The sequence below is a fragment of the Micropterus salmoides genome, unplaced genomic scaffold, assembly GCF_014851395.1.
Source record: "Micropterus salmoides isolate LMB-PRFRI ecotype aquatic unplaced genomic scaffold, ASM1485139v1 Ms_hic_scaffold_1, whole genome shotgun sequence".
Taxonomy (NCBI): Eukaryota; Metazoa; Chordata; class Actinopteri; order Centrarchiformes; family Centrarchidae; genus Micropterus; species Micropterus salmoides.
In genome coordinates, this window is record NW_024040040.1 from 30,613,691 (window position 1) to 30,635,752 (window position 22,062).

The 22,062-nt window shown below is 40.2% G+C and overlaps 1 protein-coding gene across 4 annotated transcripts in view; it reads left to right on the plus strand.

The window, feature by feature from the left end:
- slc12a7b (solute carrier family 12 member 7b) overlaps window positions 1–13,001 on the plus strand; it is a 61,122-nt gene extending 48,121 nt beyond the window's left edge. For 2 of the 4 annotated variants that reach the window (XM_038723776.1, XM_038723790.1), the window contains 4 exons: window positions 1,592–1,767; window positions 2,579–2,593; window positions 6,025–6,158; window positions 7,674–13,001. In XM_038723776.1, coding sequence (XP_038579704.1) covers window positions 1,592–1,767; window positions 2,579–2,593; window positions 6,025–6,158; window positions 7,674–7,765 — 417 coding nt within the window. In that variant the 3' untranslated portion in view covers window positions 7,766–13,001. The remainder of the gene's footprint in view (window positions 1–1,591; window positions 1,768–2,578; window positions 2,594–6,024; window positions 6,159–7,673) is intronic. The other 2 variants (XM_038723782.1, XM_038723797.1) reach the window with 1 other exon arrangement.
- The last annotated feature ends 9,061 nt before the right edge of the window (window positions 13,002–22,062 follow it).

Below are 22,062 nucleotides of genomic sequence, written 5' to 3' on the forward strand. Positions count from 1 at the left end.
AATGTCTTCAGAGCAGCTCCAGATGGACAAAACCTGTTGCTCCACATAGAATACACCAGTGTAAAGTTGTAGTCAGCCCAGGACTACAAGCAAGTTATTGTAGCATCGGAAAAAACAAAAAAAACAAAGTGCCATTAGCCCTTTTGGTAGGGTCACTGGCAGACTGAGAAGCTGGTTTGTGATTACAGATAGTATCCATCTTGTACATTTGACAATTAAACCACAAGTCCAGACTGGCCCAGCAGTTGTGCTACATACTGTATAGTCATTGAGAGTTGCTTTGTGAATACCAGCCAGTTGCACCCAGACTGCTGCCCGACTTCCCATCACCTCCATGATCCCACCTGATCCGGAAACTGTGGACAGTGTTGTCTCAGAAACCTGATAATCATGTATGACTTTTGAACAGTAAAAAAGTCTTCAGAACTGTCTTGATGTCCTGAGATCTTAACAACTTCAAAAGTTTCCATCTTTCTTTCTGCTTTACTTGTTGTTTTTTGAGTTGTTCTTTGAGATGAATGCTATTGTTGGCATGCTAACAGAGTCAGTGCATCAAGTACAGCTGGATTTTTGCTTACCCAGAGCCACCACCCCAGTCGTCTCCATATTGATATCTCCCACCCTCCTGCCATTTATACCTGTAACCAGTGTCCATTCTGTACAAACAGTCACAGCTAGTAGTCAACAAGCATAACATATGAAGGAATATCTTCTAGAAACTTTTTTAAGAAAGAAGAATGTGCATGCTATTGACCACATATCCTCCCATTTACATGTAAGGACAATGAAGACATTAAACATTTTCAGGAAGCCCTAAATATGTTACATAGCCTGTTTTATCATTTATCTGTGCCAATGAACACAGAGTCCCTTATCCATATCTTGATGATGACAGATGCTAATAAATCCATAATTATTGATATCCTTTGCCAATGGCTGCTGTTATGTAACTGTTGACATTGTACTCTGTAGCACAGACACAGAAGTAAACAAAGTTGTTGTCAAATGTAATGAAATACCCTCTGCTGTGTTGGATCATTCCTGCACTACCCTTGCATTATAGGCTTATATACCTGCATAACATATTTTGAGCATGTGTAATAATGTTTGGAAGCCCAGTATCCAATTTGAACACATGGATGACATCATACTATACCTGGTCACCTATAAATGTTGTGTTTTAACTCGTGCTAGTATGGTTTCGTCCAACTTTCATCAACTTGTAGAAGGAATGTTGATTTCCTTTCTTCCTTGGTCCCACCTTTGTAATTGTCTATCATGCTTGCTTTTTCACTGCCCAATCTGTCACATTTTGCACCATTTATTCACCTCTATTTTTGAGTCCTTACTTTCCTTTCATCTTTCCCAATTTTTCTCCGTATTTCCCTCCATTATTCACTTTCCTTCTTTTGTCGTTTTGGCATTATTTTGGACTCTGAAATCTTATCCTCTCATTGTTTGTTCATTCCTTAGCATCCTGGCTATTCTTTTGTTACCACCTTTCTTTCTATTGTGTTTCATCTCATCTTTCCCCTGAAGTATGTCCTTGTTATACTTGATTTCCTCATCTTTCTTTTGCCCTCCTTTCCAGGCTCAGCTCATCCATGACAGAAACACAGCATCTCACGCCACGATTAATGACAAGGCCGACACTGGGCCTGAGCGGGTTCACATGACTTGGACCAAGGACAAGCTCTTCACAGAGCGTAATCGCAACCGCGAGTGCAATGCCAATGTGGCTGTACGCGACCTGTTTAACATGAAACCGTAAGTATTTGTCTTTTCAAACCACCCTAAAAAGAACCTCAGTACATTTGTAGCTTAAGAGCTAAAACGTTTTAAGGTCCATTCTGAAACTAGAGGGCTGTCAAGCAACTGTACATGCTATTGAAAATACAGTAAAGGTGGTAGAACAAAACATGATATCATTGCATGTGCATTGTGAGACTTGCACAGTTTTGAATTGCTTTTCACAAGTTTTAAATGTCATAATATGTATTAGAAGTATTAGAAGGATCTAAAGAGTAAACAACAGCACCTACAGTACTGACAATATTTCAGGGTAGTGCCAAATCCTCAGTGCAGGACGACAGCATGTGTAGATGTAGTAGTAATGAGCCTGACAGGGTGAAATGGGACAACTGTCTGCATGGCGTGTGCCTTCAGGCTGCATTTGGTGTGTGTGTGCACTTCCAGCCATTTTAGTCATAGTGCATGGCCCGACCACGCAGACATCTGTTTGCTGTTGAGTCTAACACCTTATGTGTCCATACTATCAGTGTGTGGACTTCATCTGGTGTGTCCCTGTCCACACTTTATATTGGCTAATAAAGTTTGCGATTCAAATTAGTCATTGTAAACATATTGTAAAGTCTCACAGGACAGGGAGAATTGGAGGCTACTTTTGCACAAAGCCTCACTATACACATCAATTTCTATGGGTTTACATGTGTCACCTTTGGGTGTCACGACAAGTCATTTGGGACACGGCATGCAGTGTGGTGGAGAGGGCTGGAGAGCTGAAGTAGGAAGCATCTAAGCCTGTTTTTGTTGTTCTGTCCCATTTTCCTCCTTCTAGAGAGTGGGAGAGTCTGTAAGTTGCATTCTCTTTGCCCTAGGCCATATGTGTGTAGTGCTACTGTGGTGACTGTAGCTTTGTTCAGTGTCCTCCAGCTCATGTGCTCGTACCTCTGTATATGTATGTCTGCGTCCCTGTATGTTGGTGGAAAGTCCTCTATCGATTTAATTTGCATGTAATATTTATGACATTGTGCGTATGCATGAGCAAGTTTGCTTTCCATTTACCTTATCCAAAAGGATTAGCGAATACAAAAAATGTTAATTTGGTCTTGATATTTAGATATATAGTCCTATTCAGTAGAATGGAAAGCAGAAATTTGTGAAATTGTCTTGTTTTTCTCCTTAATGTAATTGGGCTGCAGGCAGTTGACTTTGTGTGCTTTATTGCTTTGTGATCTAACATTGTGAAGGTGATGATAAAGAGGCAACAAGAGATAAGAGATGGAAGATGCTATTTTCAAAACTCTAAAAAAACATAAATTGGCTATGACAAACATAATAAAATCAGATTGGGCCCTATCTTCAACCCGGCGCCAAGTGGCGGAAAATGGCATAAAGCGCAGCGCAAGTGTCATTACTAGTTTCCAACCAGACGCAGTGGTGATTTTCACACCAAGCACCCACGTTGTTTAAATAGCAAATGCACTTGGGCCGATCTGAATGCCCAGAGGCGTGAAGGTCTTATAATGAGGTGTGGTCAGGCACATTGTTGGTGCATTGCTATCTTGTGGCAGCAGAAAGAGATTACACCATTGATCCAAAAAAAAAACAGGTCTATAGTCAGCGGCGCAGTATTTTACAATTTTTTGTTATTTTAGAGGCGCATTACTCCAATGGTAAGAGAAACATTGTGCGCATTTACACACGAGGCACAGCAGCGTAACATCATTGATTATTAAAATCTCCTGACAGGATCGTCAGGATCTAATGTTAATTTATGTTCTGTGTTCTTCTACACATCCAAAAGGTCTCACGTACAGTCCAGGTTCATAGAGTGAAACTGTTTGGAGTAAAGCAGCCGTCCTTCTTATCAATCCTGAGCTCCATCAGAGCATCTACATTTTTTCAGAAGCTAAAAGTTGAATTCTGTTTCCTCTGGAGAGTTTCCTTTGTGCTGTCATATCACATTTATAACTACAATTTTCTTGTTTTAGCCAACTGCTTTAATGCCCCACAATATTTGCTATGACTTTATTGCACCCATGGAATTGTTTAATGACTAACAATAGTCTCTCTAATCATGAAAGTAAATTGTTAAAGAAAACACAAAATGAAGAAACCATTGGAAGAGAGAGAGATCATAGTTATAATAATAATGCAGCACAGTGAAGAACCAGACGTTTCATAGAGGAGACAGCGTCTGTCTGTCTGTCTGTGGAGGTCAGACACTTTGCTGATAAACCACAGAGCTGCATAGTAACATTAGGCTTCATGACTTGTTGTCTTGGAATTGTATATTGCTGACACACCTGGGATTGCACCACTGAATGCACAGTAGACAACCACACAGACTGCCACACTGCATACAAGCCTTGCGCTGACATGCTATCACCAAGTCCATGCAATCCCTGACCTGTACTGCTCCTGTGGGAGTGGCCGACTGTACCATGGTGCAGTCCGAGGTGTGTGAGCACTGACCAGCCGTGTGAACCTTTGAGTTGGTATGGCGGTGCTTGCGTGGGCAAGGAGTGGACATTTAGCATCTGCCTGTGAGGCTGTGATGCATCGTATGGCATGATGAGGACATCCAATGCCAATACTACTCTCGCGCATGTACCTCTCCACCCTTCCAGAACAATTTTCTGCCACAACAATGATCAGAGACAGTTTTTATATCACGCCCACACTTCTGTCCACATCCCCTCTCTGCTGTGAGTCTACCATTCAATCAGTCAATTGATGGTTTTAATAATGCGCTATTAATCCGCCATTATAATAGCAATTCGCCAAGGTACAGGTGCACCAGGCTTTTAAAGGGAATGGAAGATGACAATCTGAGTGTCATTTTGAACCATGTGCCTGGCGCACTGAACATTTTTTCCGCCGTTAAAGTAGCAAAATTGGAGTTGGACACATCTTTAACGCAACTGTGACACGCGTTTCACGCTGTGTGCTTAGATCGTTAATAGGGCCCATCATGTGTGATACTGCATGTCCCCTTTCATCTTAAAATGTTGCCTCTTTATTTGAAATTCAATATGCTTCACTCTCTTAATAATGCCTTGTTTTGTCATTTGTGTTTGAACAGACAGAAGGCTTTAACTAAAATGCAACTTTTCTCCTTGACAAAATGTTATTAAAATATCTGAGTATGTGTTATGGATATTGGTGAAGGTGTTTTCCCCAGAGGTACACAGTGTATTGTGATTTCAGAATAACATCCTGTTACATTAGTTTTTCCAATGTATAACCATGTAAATAATTGACTCCAGAAAAGCGGAGCTTGCTCTCAGTGAGTTTTCTGACTATAGTGTAAATAAACATTTTATTGATTGAAAGAGAAGAGCCTAAGCAAGCACTGGCTAAAAACATTCGACATTTTGAAAGGATTTTCCAGTGTGCAGCTCCTATTTACCTAGGTGAACAAGGTGCTGCCATATTCCAACACAACTTTTTCACAGAAAATATTTTGACATGTCACAGTAGGGAAAGCACAGGTGTAAATAATAAAATTAATGATTTCATTTTAGCTATTATATTTCAGTGTTCTGGTGTTGTTCATGTTGGCTCAATGTTACACTGTCATGGTGACAGAGCCATTGTTTAGTAACACCTATGCCTTTCCTACTATGACAACTCAAAACCTGTGTCCCAAGTCCATACTACATTCTATACAATGTGTATTATGTATAAAACATCTTATAAATATTAGTATACTATATATATACACACTTTACAGTTTTATACAATTTTCCAGTACATGTAATATTGGATATCAATTATACTGCAACTTTGGAAAATAGATTGTAATTAGTCTGTGTACTTTATGCTTGAAGTATTCTGTATAGACAAAGCACTTATGTTTTTATTAAGAATAGTGTGAACATACTAGATACCCTAAACCTTCTTAGAATCAGTGTGTAGTGTGGAACTAGGAAATCCTTGGGACACCTTTGTATGCTGTGAAAAAGGCGTGTGTAGTTTGATGCCAGCATAAACTATATAAAAATATACTTAGATTACCTGAAAAGATCTCTACAGACCACCAGTATACAGAGAGAAACCTTCTTGCACAGTTCAAATCTAGTTTTATGTTTGATGAAGTTAGTAAGGCTACAGTACAGTTTTGTGATGGTCTCAAAAGACCCAGCAACCACCATATTTCATGACTGCTCCCCCCCCATATTATAACTAATAAAATGTTGGGTTCCGTTTAGTTAAGTCTGGTTATTAAAGTTGTCTTCATTGTTGTCCTTTCTCACTGTCACCTTCTTGTTCAACTAGTAACCAGTCAAATGTTCGTCGGATGCACACCGCTATCAAGCTGAACGAGGTGGTGGTCAACAAGTCCCAGGGAGCTCACCTGGTTCTGCTCAACATGCCTGGACCACCCAGGAACAGAGGAGGAGATGAAAACTGTATCCTTAAAGCAGCAATAATCAATCAGTGTTAATAACAGCAAACTTTTGAAATGGACAAAAATGATGATATGACATAGGTGTTCCATAGGTTTCCATCAACTGGTTTGGAGCTAATAAATTCAATTAAATCTCATTTATATAATGCCAAATTTATCTCATTGCACTTTTCATATAGAGCAGTAACATGAAAGGTCTCTAATGTTGTTTTGTACCATTTCTTTGGCAAAATATCTGTCAAACGAACTATATAATTAGGCTGTAATAATTATAAATAAGATATTAAATCAGTATAAATGAATTATTTTAGGAAGTTAAAAAAGTAAGGTAACTCTGAGTAAATTTTAAATTAGCTACGTTTTACTTTGCACTTAAGTAAAAGTTCATCAAAGTAATAGTATTTTAACTTAAGTAGAATATTTTAGTACTCTTTCCACCTGGTTCCACAGGGGAGGAGCTTGATAGCTGAAGGCTCTGGCCTAGCTGTATCTTTAGACATTACATCTCAGAGTTTAACATAAGAAAATTGCAGGACATCCAGATTTTTACATCCTCAAGGCACGCTTCAGGTTTGGCTAACTGATTGGTTTCATTTGGCTTGATCAATAGATATAACTGAGTATCATCTGCATAGCAATGAAGGTTTAGGCAGTGTTTCCTTATAATATTGCATGAAGGAAGCAAGGTGAATAGGATTGGTCCAAGCACAGAGAACCTTGTGGAACTCTGTGACTACCTTTGGTGTGCATGGAGGATTCATTGTTAACATGTACAAACTGAGATCAATCTGATAAATAGGACTTAAACTAGTTTGGTTTGGCTACTTTAATGCCAATTAAATGTCAGAGTCCCTGTAATAGGATGTGATGGTCATTGTTGTCGAATGCAGTACTAAGATTAACAAGACAAGCAAACAAGTACAGAGACAAGTCCTTTGTCTGATGTCATTAGGTCATTTGTAATATTCACCAGTGAGTTGTCTGTGCTATGATGAACTCTATATCCTGACTGAAAATCGTCAAATAAACTATTGCTATGTAGAATGTCACAGGACTGATTGGCAACTGCTTGTGCAAGGATCTCAGAGAAAAAAGGAAGGTTAGAGTTAAAAGTTCACTACATCAGAACTTATGCGGTAAAATTGTTTGCATCTGTGAATAGCTCTTTTTAAAAAAAGGCAAAACCCACTTCAAGTAAGCATAAAAAACTTTTTGATGAATTGAGAAAGTTTTTCAGATTTTTGCCATTTCCATCAGTCTTTTATAATGTAAACACGGCTAATGTAGCAAATGCCAATTTAAATACAATGTGGAAGGGGTTGCTTGTAGTAATGAACTTACAGAGAATTATTAGCTAAAGATGCAATAAGTAATAGGTAATAAGGCAAGTTTTATTACCATTCCAGTTCATTCACTTGGATGGATGAAGAGTTTTGCCAGAGTTGTACTAATACGGTACAGTCCTGTCTCTGTTTGTGTCCCTGTATGTTTTATACCTTGACTGCTCTCTTCTCAGACATGGAGTTCCTGGAGGTTCTCCTTGAGGGTCTGAACCGGGTCCTGCTGGTGCGAGGCGGTGGCCGTGAAGTCATCACCATCTACTCTTAAAAAGAAGTCTCACACCCCACCCTGCACACATAAGCTGCTTCCATGGAAACAGCCGGCATTTTCGTTGAAGAAGCCTAAATTGTTTTTTATGAAGGGCGGGGTTTGTTGAAAGGCAGGACCGCTTGTGACAGATGGTCTGAAGGACCTCAGGATGAAGGAAACAGCATTGAATCAGTTGACTGACAGAGTACAAGCACAATGTGTGTCCATGCTGGTCCACAGTACCCCTGCACATGGAAGATAGGGACACTTTATTTTGTTCATTTAACACTGAAGACATTGTTTTGTTGTGTTCTGTTACATTTTTATTTTCGTTCCCTCACGTGTAGATGTTGTCAAGTTACTGGCACTCAGTGTCTAAGATAAGTAGAACGGAGTATTAGGGCCATTGTAGTTATAACAAAAGAAAGATTACGTTGCCGGGGGAGGGGGGTAATATTCCGAGAATTTCATAAATTAAATTTATGATAAAAAATCATGGATATTTTACAAGAAAAAAAACTCACCAACCAGTATTATGAGATACTTCCTTCTGACCAAAGCTGGAGGACACAAGCATAACAAACTGCAGAAGATGTCACTGATCAAGTGGCTTTGTTGCAGTCCCTCGTATCTACCTAACTGTCTGAAAGCTCCACTTCTTCTCCTATTGTCTTTGTCTTGTATTTTTAATGAATGAATAACAACACCATTTTAAGTATTTTTCTCACAAATTTACCATTTTTTTCTGAATATTACCTCCTCTCATGGCTCCATAATTATTATTATTCATTCATCTACAATGGCCCTAAAACACTGAATGTGTGCTGTTGATATGAGCCACGTAGTCTTTCATGTTGTCTCAATTCTGGGAGATGCCGAGACGTTTGCTGGACCTGAGAAAAACATGCACAGAGATGACAAGTTACAGAATGGCTTTGAACTCAGGGGCGAATTCACAAAGAAAGGAAAGAATGGCTGCTGATAGCACCATGAAAGGTGTGTCTCTTGCAAACGCTATCTGCCCTGTCTAAACGTGCAATTCACAAAAGATATTGTGGTAATGACAATTCGGCTGAAATACACCCATAAAGTTATGCAACTGAGAGCAATTTTCCCTTGTTTTGCATCCCAGTAATATATGTTCTTAAAGGGGAAGTAAGTGATTCTGCAGAAGGACTGTTGATATTCGAGCTCAACTGCCAAACAAATCCTCCCTCCTTTAGTGCTCCCTCAGAAGCTACGCTCCCCAATTTCAAATCATGACGGTTTCAACACTGTTAAAACACCTAGGCCCTTGCCTGGTCATATAACATTCTTCTGTTTATACTCTTCAGACCTTTTCCTCTTTGGCTGTTTCTCAACCATCTCTCCTTCTTCACAGTGCCTGGAGTCCAGCACGTTCCAATGTGCGATGTAAAGAACTCTCTCTCTCAGTGCCCTCCCCCCATCACTCCTGTACATGAGCACTAACTGTTGCTGATTGGCTGGAATAATGTTGTGGGGAACATCCACACCATGTTTTTTGTCTTCCATTTACAGAGCCAGGGCTGTGTAGGACAACCACATGTTTTTTCAGAGCATACATAAAACTGAGAGCTAGCAAGTCATAAGGAAATATTCGCTCAATTTAACAAAAAGTGTACTGGATTACAATCACTTACTGTCCCTTTAAGGTGTTCTGAATGCCTGTAGCATATCACACGGCATGATTAAGCATTTGAGTAAGATATTTTTACAAATGTAGCTGTAAGATAAAAACTTTAAACTCTTAAAATGTTTGATTTGAAAGAGAATGTATTCTAATTAGAATTATAACTATTCTGATTATCCATTAACTCCCTCTGCTCTTTCATTTATTTTTATCTGCAGGATATCTCTAGTTTTTCTGACTCACTCTAGATTGGGTGTTTTGTCAGAGTTGTTTGGGATGTTTTAACTGCACTCCCCCTCCTGCATCTGTTTTCTCTACTCTGCTCTGTGCTGGTCTGTTACAGTGTGTAATCATCGTTTCATTTCCTTGTGGTAGATATTAGGTATTGGACTTTTTTTTCAGTGAGGCTAATTTGCATAAAAGGGGCAAATTTCGGGCCAAATGTAGGAATATTACTTTATTGAAATATGTGCACATAGCACCGGTGCACCAAGATACTATATGACTGGCAGCACAGTTAGGGTGAATTTCACCCTTTGCAGGTGCTTTTAGAATTTTCTTTTTGTCTTATTTGTTCAGGGTTAGTGACCATGTAATCCTTTTGCAGGTTAGGGTTAGAATTCGCCCCTCAGTGTAGGAAGCTTACTCATAACAACACATACTGAATTTTCAATACAAATACAGTTTGGTGATCTGTACTAATGTTTTCATTTACAAAAAGTGGTTTCAGTCTGAACTAAAGTAGGGGCAAAACTGTGATCAATGCTGAAAAGGTCTGACATCGAGCAGCATTTGTAGTTGTAGTGTTCTGTGGTTGTTCACCTTGTCATTTATGGTGAAGGACCGGCTGGGAGGACACTGAATGTGCACCAGATTTTATCTCACCATCTGTTAGGTGGGTGGAAGCATTTCAGATATCATTTACTGATACTTGACCATTGGTCAACATGTCCCACACTTAAAGAGCTTTATTGTTTTAATAGGGAAAGCCATAGTTAATGTTTTAGTAAGCTTTGTAATTGTAAGCTTTGTAGGATGACATATTAAATATGTATACATATTTATGGTGTCTGAAGTAGTTCTCAGTTTGGAACAACTAAATTGTTTTGATCCACGGGCTGTTTGACAGCATGTAGTAGGTTAATGAAATAGTAGACTGGCTAATCTGCTCACACATTAAATATTTAATTTGCCATTTAACAAAGTATACTTTTTAAAATGTAAAAGCACAATGTGACGCGTGTGAATTATATATATGTATAATTTTCCCATATCGACGTAGTTACAGTGCTGTTGACTTTGCACTACCTTTTTTTCAGCACTTAATTCATTTTGCACTATCGCCTACAGTGACACTTTCTACTGGTCAATACCCCACTATATTCTGAGATAAATGACCTCCCGAGGTCATGGAAAAGGATGCAGACAGCAAGTAATTCCATACTATGTAATACTTCAATGTTGTTTTTATAATATTTTACCAAACATAAATATTTAGGATTTGAGTCCCAGACTGAGTAGATGAGTTGTTATGAGCATGTGTAGGAGAAAAAAAGTGCCAAAATGACTACAAAAGCAGCTGTGGACGTATTATAAATGGATGTCAGAGCATGTTCATATAATAGCTACTGCTTTTTACAATGACAAGCTCTAATCTTTGGAAATCCTTTATTTATAATTGTGGTACTCGTACCTGCCCATTTCTTTTCAAATTCTGTATTTGAACAACTGAGCAAATACAACTAATTGTTCAATTTCCAGCCCATCTAACATGGGCTAACTGCTGCAAAAAGAAAGACTTTTTGTCAGAGGAGAAAAGCAAAGTACCTCCGCAGTTTCTTTTCCAAATTAGCTGTCCAGTATTATGTAAAGCAGAAAGTGGTATTTTCCTGCAGTTCTTTGCAGGGGAATGTGCAGTTATGCAATATTCATGTTTTCTTGTGTTTTCTTGTGTTTTGTTCAGTTGTTGATGTATACCTATGTAACTATATAGTTATGGTCTCTGTAGTGTTTGTTGCATTATAATTGATCTTCTGTTACTTTAAGTGTTAATTTTCAGTGTGATTTTTAAGGAAGGAAACAGAGACGTTGTGTTTGTGAAGATGGCAGCAGTCAGGTTTTTGTGTTTTGTTCAAACCCACCAGAAACACAATAAGCACAACACACAGGACTAAAAACCCTCAGGATACAGTGGCACCCTGGACTGAAAGTATTAAGAAACTTGAGACAAATTCAAACTGTTCCGGTTTCCTTGTTCAGTTTTATGTTTTAGCCACCAAAAGTGAAACCTATGAAATGGAATCCATCTATTCAAATATTTCTTTTACTCCGTTTTCCCGTGATAATGGAAAAATTTTCTCATGATCTCGAGATAACAAACCATAGCTGAATACAGGGGTCGGCCGGTGCATTTCTATAGGATAATTTCAAACTACTTCCCAAGTTAGTTCAGTTGGTTGTGTGCAAGACTCATAATCCAAGGATTGTGGGTTCAACTCTCACTTTCAACAACTTTTTTTTCTTCTTTTGTGTTTTTTAGTATCCACTTCAACAAAGTTGTTATGAAGAAATATTTCAAAGGTTCCAAAATAGCTGTCAGGAAATGTGTAACATTAAATGGATTTCCCTGAATGAGAAGCACAGGAATTTCCTCTGTCTGGGAATGATGGTGAAATGAAAAGTCCATGGGTTGATGGATGTGGACCAATCACCGCGATGCACAAAGTGAGCATGTGAAACAGTCTCTCCATAAGAAATTTGTTGAAGAGATTATGAAAAAAATAAAATAAAAAAAGTTCATGTTCAGTGAGGATCAAACCCACAAATCCAAGATTCCTGTGCTCTACCAAATGAGATAACCAGTGACACTGATATTCTTACTGAAATTACCATTAAACCACTGTGTTAAACTACTGTTTCGTTATCTCGAGATCACAAGAAAATTATCCCGTTATCACGGGAAAACAACATTTGTTATCGAGATCACGAGATAATTATCCTGTTATCACAGGAAAATAGATAAAATAAATATTTGAATGGATGGCCACTTAGGGCGTAGAAACCTAATTCTGTATAAACAAACGTAAATTGTCCAGTTTTAAGAAGTTTAAAAACAGTGAAAGTAATATGATTATGAAGAAGTGTATTTGTTACTGAGCTGAATAGCTGTATCTGTGCATACATAAATACCACGAATCTTTAAGCAGATGATGCTAAATAGAAAGAAAAAAGTTACTGGAGGTAAACAGGATTGTCAGCAGTGTGTGTTTTACAGCTCTTATGTTTGAGGTGACTGGAGAATGTTATCTACCTCAAAGTGTCACTGAGGCACGGCTGAAGAAATAACTTGCTCAATCACATCTCTCTTTCAGAAGTGATGTTACATGAAAGGAAAAAAGCCTCTGCTATGTGAGAGGACCAGCAGAATTGTATGTGAGTGTGTATTTTCCTGTGCATATTGTTGTAGGGTGAAGCTGTTTGCCAGTCAGCTGGCAGGCTGGAACAGGAAGTCACTTGTGGGTGCACATATAGAGGGTAGGTACCCCTGTAAATTATATTTGTGCCTCTCTGAGTGATTATTAAAAGTTCTGAAATAAACCAAAACCTGTCTGCGTCCAAATTCTAGTCATACACCAGTTACACCAGTCATCATTTGAGAAGCTTTTTAGTTTTATCATTATTTACTTCGAAGAAATGTGTCTTTCTTTATGTTAGTATTTATTAATCAAAGGGTGTTACATGAGGTCTGTGTAAAACAAGAGTCTACAGCTATACTAGCAACCCTGAGGGTGTACTCAGCAGTGCTTTGAGCTAAATGCTAAAACGTCTGATTGCAAACATGCTTATGACAGTGTCAACATGCTGATGGTTAGCAGTATGTTTACCATGTGCACTATCTTATTTGAGCTTGTTATCTTGCAAACATTTGCTACTTAGCTGATGGGAATGTTATTAGTTTTGCAGGTATTTGGTCAAACAATAGTACTGAACAAATTAATACAAAAATAACCTTTATTGAGGCCCTGATATTATGCTTGCATGCTGCATATTACTAAACAAATCTGTGTTTAAATAGCTATACAAACTAACTGACTTAAAGGTTCAGTGTGTAATATTTCTGAGGATTTATTGACAGAAATGCAATCTAACATCCATAACTATGTTTTCAGTGGTGTATAAAGACCTTTCATAATGAACCGTTATGTATGTTAGAGGCCCCTCACAACATTGAATGCTTATGAAGAAGCGGAAATCATAATAATAAATAAACAGTCTCTGAGTAGTCTTCTGGTTTATTAGAAGTAAGAAGAGAAGTGACATTTGGACAAATGGAGGACGAGCAACTGCGTTAATTAGCACGAGAGCCGACAGCCTGCGGATCCTCATCTGATGAAGCCAGACCGAGTTGGGACAGATACAGACAGCTGACAGCAGAAATCACAGATATAATCTGTGTGGATTTTCCCAGATGGAAGGCTCTGATAGATGTATTAAGATGTAATCACAGAGAGAAGTGAGGTGTTTCCCATGGTGTAAAATATGTAGTTGGATTAATTCTCCTGCTTGTGGTTTGGCTTTGCTGGTTACTTAGAGAGACAATCAGCTGATCAGTAATTGGCAATAAAAGATAAAGTTAGCTTACAGCATGAAAGCCATTAGCCAGCTAAACTTTTACTGCCCTGGTAGAAAAAAACATGTCATTAGATTAATTTCATGGCTGTGCTTTGGCTTGTGGTGTAAAATAAATAGTTGGATTAGTTTCATGGTGACTTTCTCTCTCCAGCACTCTGTTTTGGCTTTGCCTTATGTTCATGAGACAATCAGCTGATCACTAATTGGCAGTAAAACGGTAGCTTACAGCATAGAAGCTCAGCTCAGACAGCTAAACTTTTACTGCCCTGGTAGAAAAAATATGTAAGGTTAGTTGGATTGTAATTTCACGTAGTTATTCTAGAGCTCTGTTATGGCTTTGCTACATGGACAGATATGTGCCTTTACCTTCCTGGGACAATCAGCTGATGAATATTATTGCCAATAAAATAGTAACAGCACACATCACATTTTACTGCCCTGGTGGAAAATATATATTTCTTTTTACTGCTAATGGTGATACGATAACATGACCGTGTGCCTATCAAGTGACCAATAATCTACATTCAGCATTTGCACTAAATGTATATTGGTTCGCTACTGTACACACAATCGTGTAATTTGTACTTTCACATGCTAAATGCCCAATAAAAACATGGCACCATTTTACCACAAGCTTAAATTATGGCTGTCAGTACTACTTTGTGTTTCTGTTGTATTTAAAAAAATAAAAAAAAACATTTTGGTAAGATTTTCAGATTGCTTATCTAATTAATTAAGCAAAGCGAGAGGAGCCTTGATTCTCACCAGCCAATGCCTTTGTAAACTTCATGTATTATGTGGTTTATAATGGACTGTGGTACAGAAACAGTGAGGTTTACATTTTCCTGTTATCTGTCAGTGCTCATACTTTATACACTAGATGTGATAGTTTTTGAGATGTTCTTCATTTACTTTGCTATGTTAGTCCAGATAAGACAACCCTTTACGCATGATGACAGTACAGTAAAATACTGTATTACAGGAGTATGAGACATCATGTAGCGCTTCATTTCTTGATGTGGCTGTTGTTTAATGAACAAGTAACAATAATATTCACAATAACATTTTTTTTTTTTGCAATTTGTTGTAATTCACAACCCTCACCACTAGATGTTACTAAACTCACACACAGAACCTTTAAAGGGACTATGTAGTTCTTAATGTAGTTTAACTTTTTTTCTGCCTATTTGTCAACAGACTGTAAGCTGACATAAAAATTAACCACACACCTGCTTTCTCTGTCCCTTGGAACAGCCACAATTCTGCAATGTGAAGGAATTGGGTTGGGTTTTCTGCATGCGCACCCCCAAGCCTCTTGCCTATTGATTGTAAACTGTAAACACAACAGCAACACCGCAGCTAACAAAATAGAATCCGCTAATACCAAAAAATGACCGTTTCCCAGCACAACACAAACTCCATGTAAGGATAAAAAACAACAATAAAGTTTTATGTGCTGAAGCCCGTCAGGCCAAATGACAATCAAATCAACATTTGGTAAAAACTTTGGTCAACTCCAGAAAGTCTTGTGTAATGGAGAGATCTCCATTTTGTTTTGGCAGAGTTGGCTTTCATCCTACTGGACCTCTCCCCCACTCCAACACCATCTTCAAACAGTCACCTTCCCCCTCTGACCTCTCACCTGCACTCAAGATCTGTGAAGAGGATGTGAGCCACCTCTTCCAGAGGCAGAAGATCAGGAAGGCTCCTGGCAGTGTTTCACCATCATGCCTGAAAATCTGTGTGGACCAGCTGGCCCCAGTCTTCACTCAGATCTTCAACAGATCACTGGAGCTGTGTGAAGTTCCCTCCTGCTTCAAACGCTCCACAGTCATCTCGGTCCCAAAAAAACCCTCCATCTCTGGACTAAATGACTACAGGCCCGTCGCCCTGACATCTGTAGTCATGAAGTCCTTTGAACGACTGGTGTTGGCCCACCTGAAGGACATTACAGGCCCATTGCTGGACCCCCTGCAGTTTGCCTACAGGGCTAACAGGTCAGTGGATGATGCTGTCAACTTGGGTCTGCATCACATCCTGCAACACCTCGACTCTCCAGGGACATATGCTAGGATCCTGTTCGTGGACTTCAGCTCGGCGTTCAACACCATCATCCCGGACATCCTCAGCCCCAAACTCACCCAGCTTACTGTGCCAGCCTCCACCTGTCAGTGGATCACAGACTTCCTGACTGACAGGAGTCAGCAGGTGAAGCTGGGGAATATCACATCCAGCACCCGGACTATCAGCACTGGTGCCATCCCAGGGGTGTGTGCTCTCCACACTGCTCTTCTCCCTCTACACCAACGACTGCACCTCAGGAGACCCATCTGTCAAACTCCTGAAGTTTGCTGACGACACGACGTCATTGGCCTCATCCGGGACGGTGACGAGTCGGCCTACAGACGGGAGGTTGATCAGCTGGCTCTCTGGTGCGGTCAGAACAACCTGGAGCTTAACACGCTCAAAACTGTGGAGATGACTGTGGACTTCAGGAGGAGCCCCCCCACTCTGCACCCCATCACCATACTCAACAGCCCTGTGTCTGCTGTGGAATCCTTCAAGTTTCTGGGTTCCCCTATATCCCAGGAGCTGAAGTGGGAGCCCAACACTGACACCATCATCAAGAAGGCCCAGCAGAGGAAGCTCAACCTGCCTAAGGAGCTGCTGATCCAGTTCTACACAGCCATCATCCAATCTGTCCTCTGCACCTCCATCACTGTCTGGTTTGGATCTGCCACCAAAAAGGACAGGAGCAGACTACAACGGACAGTCAGGACTGTAGAAAAGATCATCTGCCAACCTGCCCTCCATTCAGGACTTGTACATTTCCAGAGTCAGGAAACGGACAGGAAACATCACTGCAGGTATTGAACAGCCTTTTCAAAGAAGCTGTCAACCAGTGTTGCAAATTTCGTTTGGTCTCTTGCACTTTCGGAATGCTTGCTTTGTTTTCGGCTGCGTAATCAGCTAATTACTCCGTGAACATCCAGTAGGATAGCACAACTTCTGAAATGCGCCGTCAAATTCTTGCGGTACATTGTGCATGAGCAATTGGAAACATTTCAGACACTGTCACATCATCCTCATCATTGCTGTCGGCAGCATCAGCACCACTTCTGCATACAACCTTCCAGATAATGTCAGGACAATTCTTTCTTTCCCAGTGACAAAAAATAACACTTGAGGGTAGGTCAACACTCCAGGGTCCAATGAATTCTAGGCAATAGAGATAACCAACGGGTCGGTACATGCCTCAGTATCTCTTTTTACTGTACTGAAGTAAACTCGCAAAACTCTTTCAGAGATTCTACTTTTTTGGCTGAGCGTGAGAATTCACTGTAGATTTTTAGGACAATGGATTCAACATCATAACCTGCAGCGCTGAGAATTCTGTTTGCGTTTTTCAGGGTGTTGTGGATCAAGTGGCATTTGCAGTTGCAATTTACGATGTGTGGACTGACTTCATTCAGTTTTTGATAAACAGAATTATGCTTGCCAAAATTTACAGATGCACTGTCAGCACCATATGCACTGATCTGGCGGACACACAAGCCATTTGTTTCTGAGATATCCACAATTTTTTCCAAAATTCTAATAGCATTTTAACACCCTCGTCTTTTGTGGAAATATTTTACTATGTATGGATATAGTTTGGCGCATCAGAGCAGACAGAAAAATATGGGGTATGTTTCAGTTCTGTAGCTAAACGCTCCTGGCTGTAAGGTGCTACGACGTTTTGAACTAAAGCTTCGCTTTTTGTTCTTCCACATAACATTTTTGTGGCAATACTTGAGTCTTGTGGACTTGATTTTTGCGCTTTATCACTACAATCTGTAGATAAGTAGCTGTGGCCGCGAAGCACTCTGTGGTATACACTGCTAAGCTCCGCTACTGCTATCCTGTCTTCCTCTGGTGAACCTTTCTTTGTCATAAACGTTGCAATGGCTAGATTTTTGCGTTTGCTGAATGCAAAACTCTGGTGCTTCTTTGTTTTTGCATGATTTTCCAGCGCTGTTTTTCCTTCATATTTAACTGAAATTTTGTCAGGACACAAAACACAGGTTAGCGGAGAACAGGTCTCCTTGGGTGGGCCTTACCCATAAAGAAAAGTTGTCTGTTTTTGCCCAGTCTGAGTTGTAGGTTATAAATCGTTTTTTCTTTGACACTGGTGGCTCATCCGACTTTGTTGTGTTATCCTCCTCATCCGTCTCTCCCCCCATTTCACAAAACTGACTAAGTAAAGCTTAGTGCTAGCTAGCAACTGCACTCACACTGTTTCATCCTGGATGTGTGGATTTCGCGCGACCGACAGACAGCACGGACAGTTGCTAAGCCATAGGCGATAAGTTGAGCTTTGTATTTCTGCTACCAATCAAATAAAAGTAAACACATGGCATGGGCCAATCCACTGTTTTACCCGTTTTTACCCGTCTACGGACACAGAATTGGATGTAGACAACCAGGAAGAAAACACAGTAACAGTAGAAGGAAACGGTTTAATTTGAAACCAGGAAATTCTACTTTAATCCCTGGAAAACCGTGACGGGTGGCGACGCTACAGCTAAGGCTGACCAGTTGCTAACGTTATCCGGCTTGCCACATTACTTCACCAGCTAACATGATCCATATTACTATCCTATGTACTGGTATTATGTCAAAGTGTTGATTGTAGCTTGTAAGAAATGATGTAACGGTACAAAGCAAATGTGGAGCGATTTGTTTATACTAGCCTACAGTGACGCGAGGCAGGGACAGCCAGCTACGTTATCATGGATCTGCCATTGTTTGCTTTGTAAAGTTCAATTTAGATTTATTGTCATTTTACTGATACTCAGGTACACAGCTTATCCACCGTCTCAGTCGCTGTAACTAACGTGACCCACATAATTTACAATAATGCAACATAACTGTGCAAAACAACACCACAGAGAAAGAACCCAGTTCAACGTCAAGCTGATAAACATATTACTGTAACATTGCAGTGGGAGTTTACCTGAGTTTCCAGCATGTTGTGTGAAGCTGAAGATTTTTTAGTTGACCTTTTTTACTTTCTTCATGGCCGATGCAATGAAGGGCCCGAATGTTTGAATAGCCCTCACAGACTCACCGGGAACAAGCCTCTGAGTCTGTGAGTGTAGCGACTGAGATTCACGCCTCTGTGTTGGAATCCCCTCGCTCATGAGTTTGCGCACGAACACATGCTTGGTAAGGTAGTGGTTGCAATTTGAAACCCTACTGCTAGTGGCTACAGAAAACTAGATATAGCCCCTTTAAAGCAAACTTGGGGCAGGGTAGAATTTATTCCACTTTAGTAAGGGGTGGCTATAGCTCAGTCCATAGGGACGTCCAGCATGAACCATGGTATGGGGTGTGCACTGGTGTCTGGCCAAGACACTGGCCGATTCATAAGGTAATTATTCTTCTATTAATACTTAAATATTACTCGAATCACTTCCTCATGAATTTGAAAACATTTTAAACGGACTTGCAGATTTTTAAGATTAGTATAGAATCTATCCAAGGAATGTCCTTTTCCCTCTGTACCTTCTATGGCAAGGTTTTTGCATACAGCAGAGGTTCCCAACCTGGGGATCAGAACCCCAATGGTTTGTGAGATGATTGAGAAGAGGTTTATTAAATAGGATTTTTTTCCTAATCTTTCTTGTGACACACTGTATTTTACTTTTAATATGAAACAATTTGAGAAGGCAAATTACTCTTCAGTTGAACTTTTCACAATGCACATGCAATCTATGACGAGAGGCCACAAGGACTTTATATTAAAAAGGGTCACAAATAAAATTAAAAAAAAGGTTGAAAACACTGCAGTAGATCCTCATTATAGTTTTAGTGATTTGCAGACTGAAGCTCCTGTTAAAATAAACAAACTTTCAGGAACACAGTTTGAGAAAGTATTCTGGACAGTGTTTAACGTTGTTGGAATAACATTTGTCCACTAGAGGGCAGCCTTGCCTTCTCTTGAAATTGGCTTCATGCTGCAGCTTGGTGGCAGTGACTGGTACAGAGATTTGTCTGTTTTATATCAGATGACCTCCAAATATATTGTTCCAAATACACGTTAACAAAGCGATCTGTTTACAAGCCTGTACTAGTCCATCCACATCACTCCTCTCTCTTTGCAAGGGCTGTCAGGTGATCATCCTGCCCATGTACTGTGGGTGGTGTCAGCCTCCTACTGCCCCGTATGCCCCTCCCTTTTATCTAACTGGACAATCAGCTATCCAGCACTGACAGGCCTGACCCCAACTGGTCATGTGCTCTGTTTCAAACAAACAAACCATACCAACATCTGATTTAATTAGAGCGTGACCGTGACAGAGAAGAAGAGGGAGAGCAAACCAGAGACAGTGTTAGAACATGATGCTGTTTATGTTTACAGAATTTAAAGTTCATCCTTTACAAGTTACATCAGCTGGCCTTTACACGCTGCCATTATTATCAATGTTATTGAATATGCAGTCATTATATATAATACAGATAATAAGTATTGATTTATTTCTTTAAAAGCTAATACTTGATCAACACCCTGCACCTGATTCTTGTTACCATATAATCCAGTGTTTAAAAAGGTTTCTGCTGCTGGTTTCTTTGATTATACTGTAGCAGGGAAATGGACACATTCTGCCAAAAGGTCTCTGACAAGCAAACCCTTGAGCTTTGTCCTTGACTGAGCTTTGACCTCCTGTAGCCTGTGATTGCCTTTCACCACTTTCTGTGCACTACCAGTCCAAATTACTGTCTTTTTCTCTTTTATTTGCTCTGTGCATTGTTGGTTAAATCGATAAGAGAGGCTGGATGTTGACAGTGCAACCTGATGTCTCTCGAAACTTGACAAATGTGCTTTCTCATGTTGCTTCCCTAGTAAGTTCTATTAGTACAGGCAGAGCCCTCTATTGGACTCAATGGGTGATTCTCTCCTCCAGTCACACACACGCAATCACCCACTGCAATTTTCATGCATGAACACTACCAACCAATTGGACAAAGCTGCCCATACATGTGTGCTGTATAAGTAGCGGTGCACTCACTGCCAAATCATAAACAAGGTCTGACATATTCAAACCTTTGTTCCTAAGAACATCTGGAGTCCCTCAAAACGGATGCCACATGAGTTGCACTCGCAAGCGAGGAGCCACAAAACATCCCAGAGGTAAAACCAAACAAATTAGCAAGGCATAGACCAAGATACCGCTGTACAGATCTCCTCAACACTCACCCCACTAAATAGTGCCATTGACACCACACGTGGAGTGTTCTTGACCTGAATGAGCTCCAGATGTTCTTAGGAACAAAGGTGGGGTACTCGGAGGCCGTCCCCTGAAAGGCAAAACGCGGTTCTGTTTAAGCACCAACTCGACAAGAAAGTACGCTTCTTTTAGGTCGATGGTGGTGAAGCAGTCACCTGGCTGCACCAGGTCCAGCAACCTCCTGATGGTTAACATGTGGAACCAGATCCAGGATGGGTGTGAAGCCTCCAGTATTTACGGGGACCATGGAAGTACTTGGAGTAAAGACCCTTGTGTCTGTTGTGATCTAGAATGACAGACACCGCTTGTTTTATTAACAGCTCCTAGCCACAATTGAGCAGGGGGGCCAGGAGCTGGAGGTGTAGATCTGTGAGTGATCACCATATGCTAAAGAGAAAAGGATGTTGAGGCTGTGAGCACACCACTGTTTATAAAGCGTGAACACACACATCGGTACCAGCGATATGTGAATTTCAGTGGGCACAGTGTGTGATTGGAGGGAGTATTAACCACAGGGTCCAGTAGAGGGCGGAGCCTGAGTGAGATAGAACTCATGACACAAGAAGGGAACACCCTTCATCTGGAGAGACTCAAGGAAACCAAGCCAGGAGAGAAAAGAGACAAGAGATGTCCTTTCCTCTGAAGCGTCATGTGAAGCAACGTCCATTTCTGATGACGGTGACAGCTGTTCACAGTCAGTCACAGTCAGTCGGCTTTAACAGCTGTAGAGACTTTTGATGGAATTTGTGTCTGCACACACG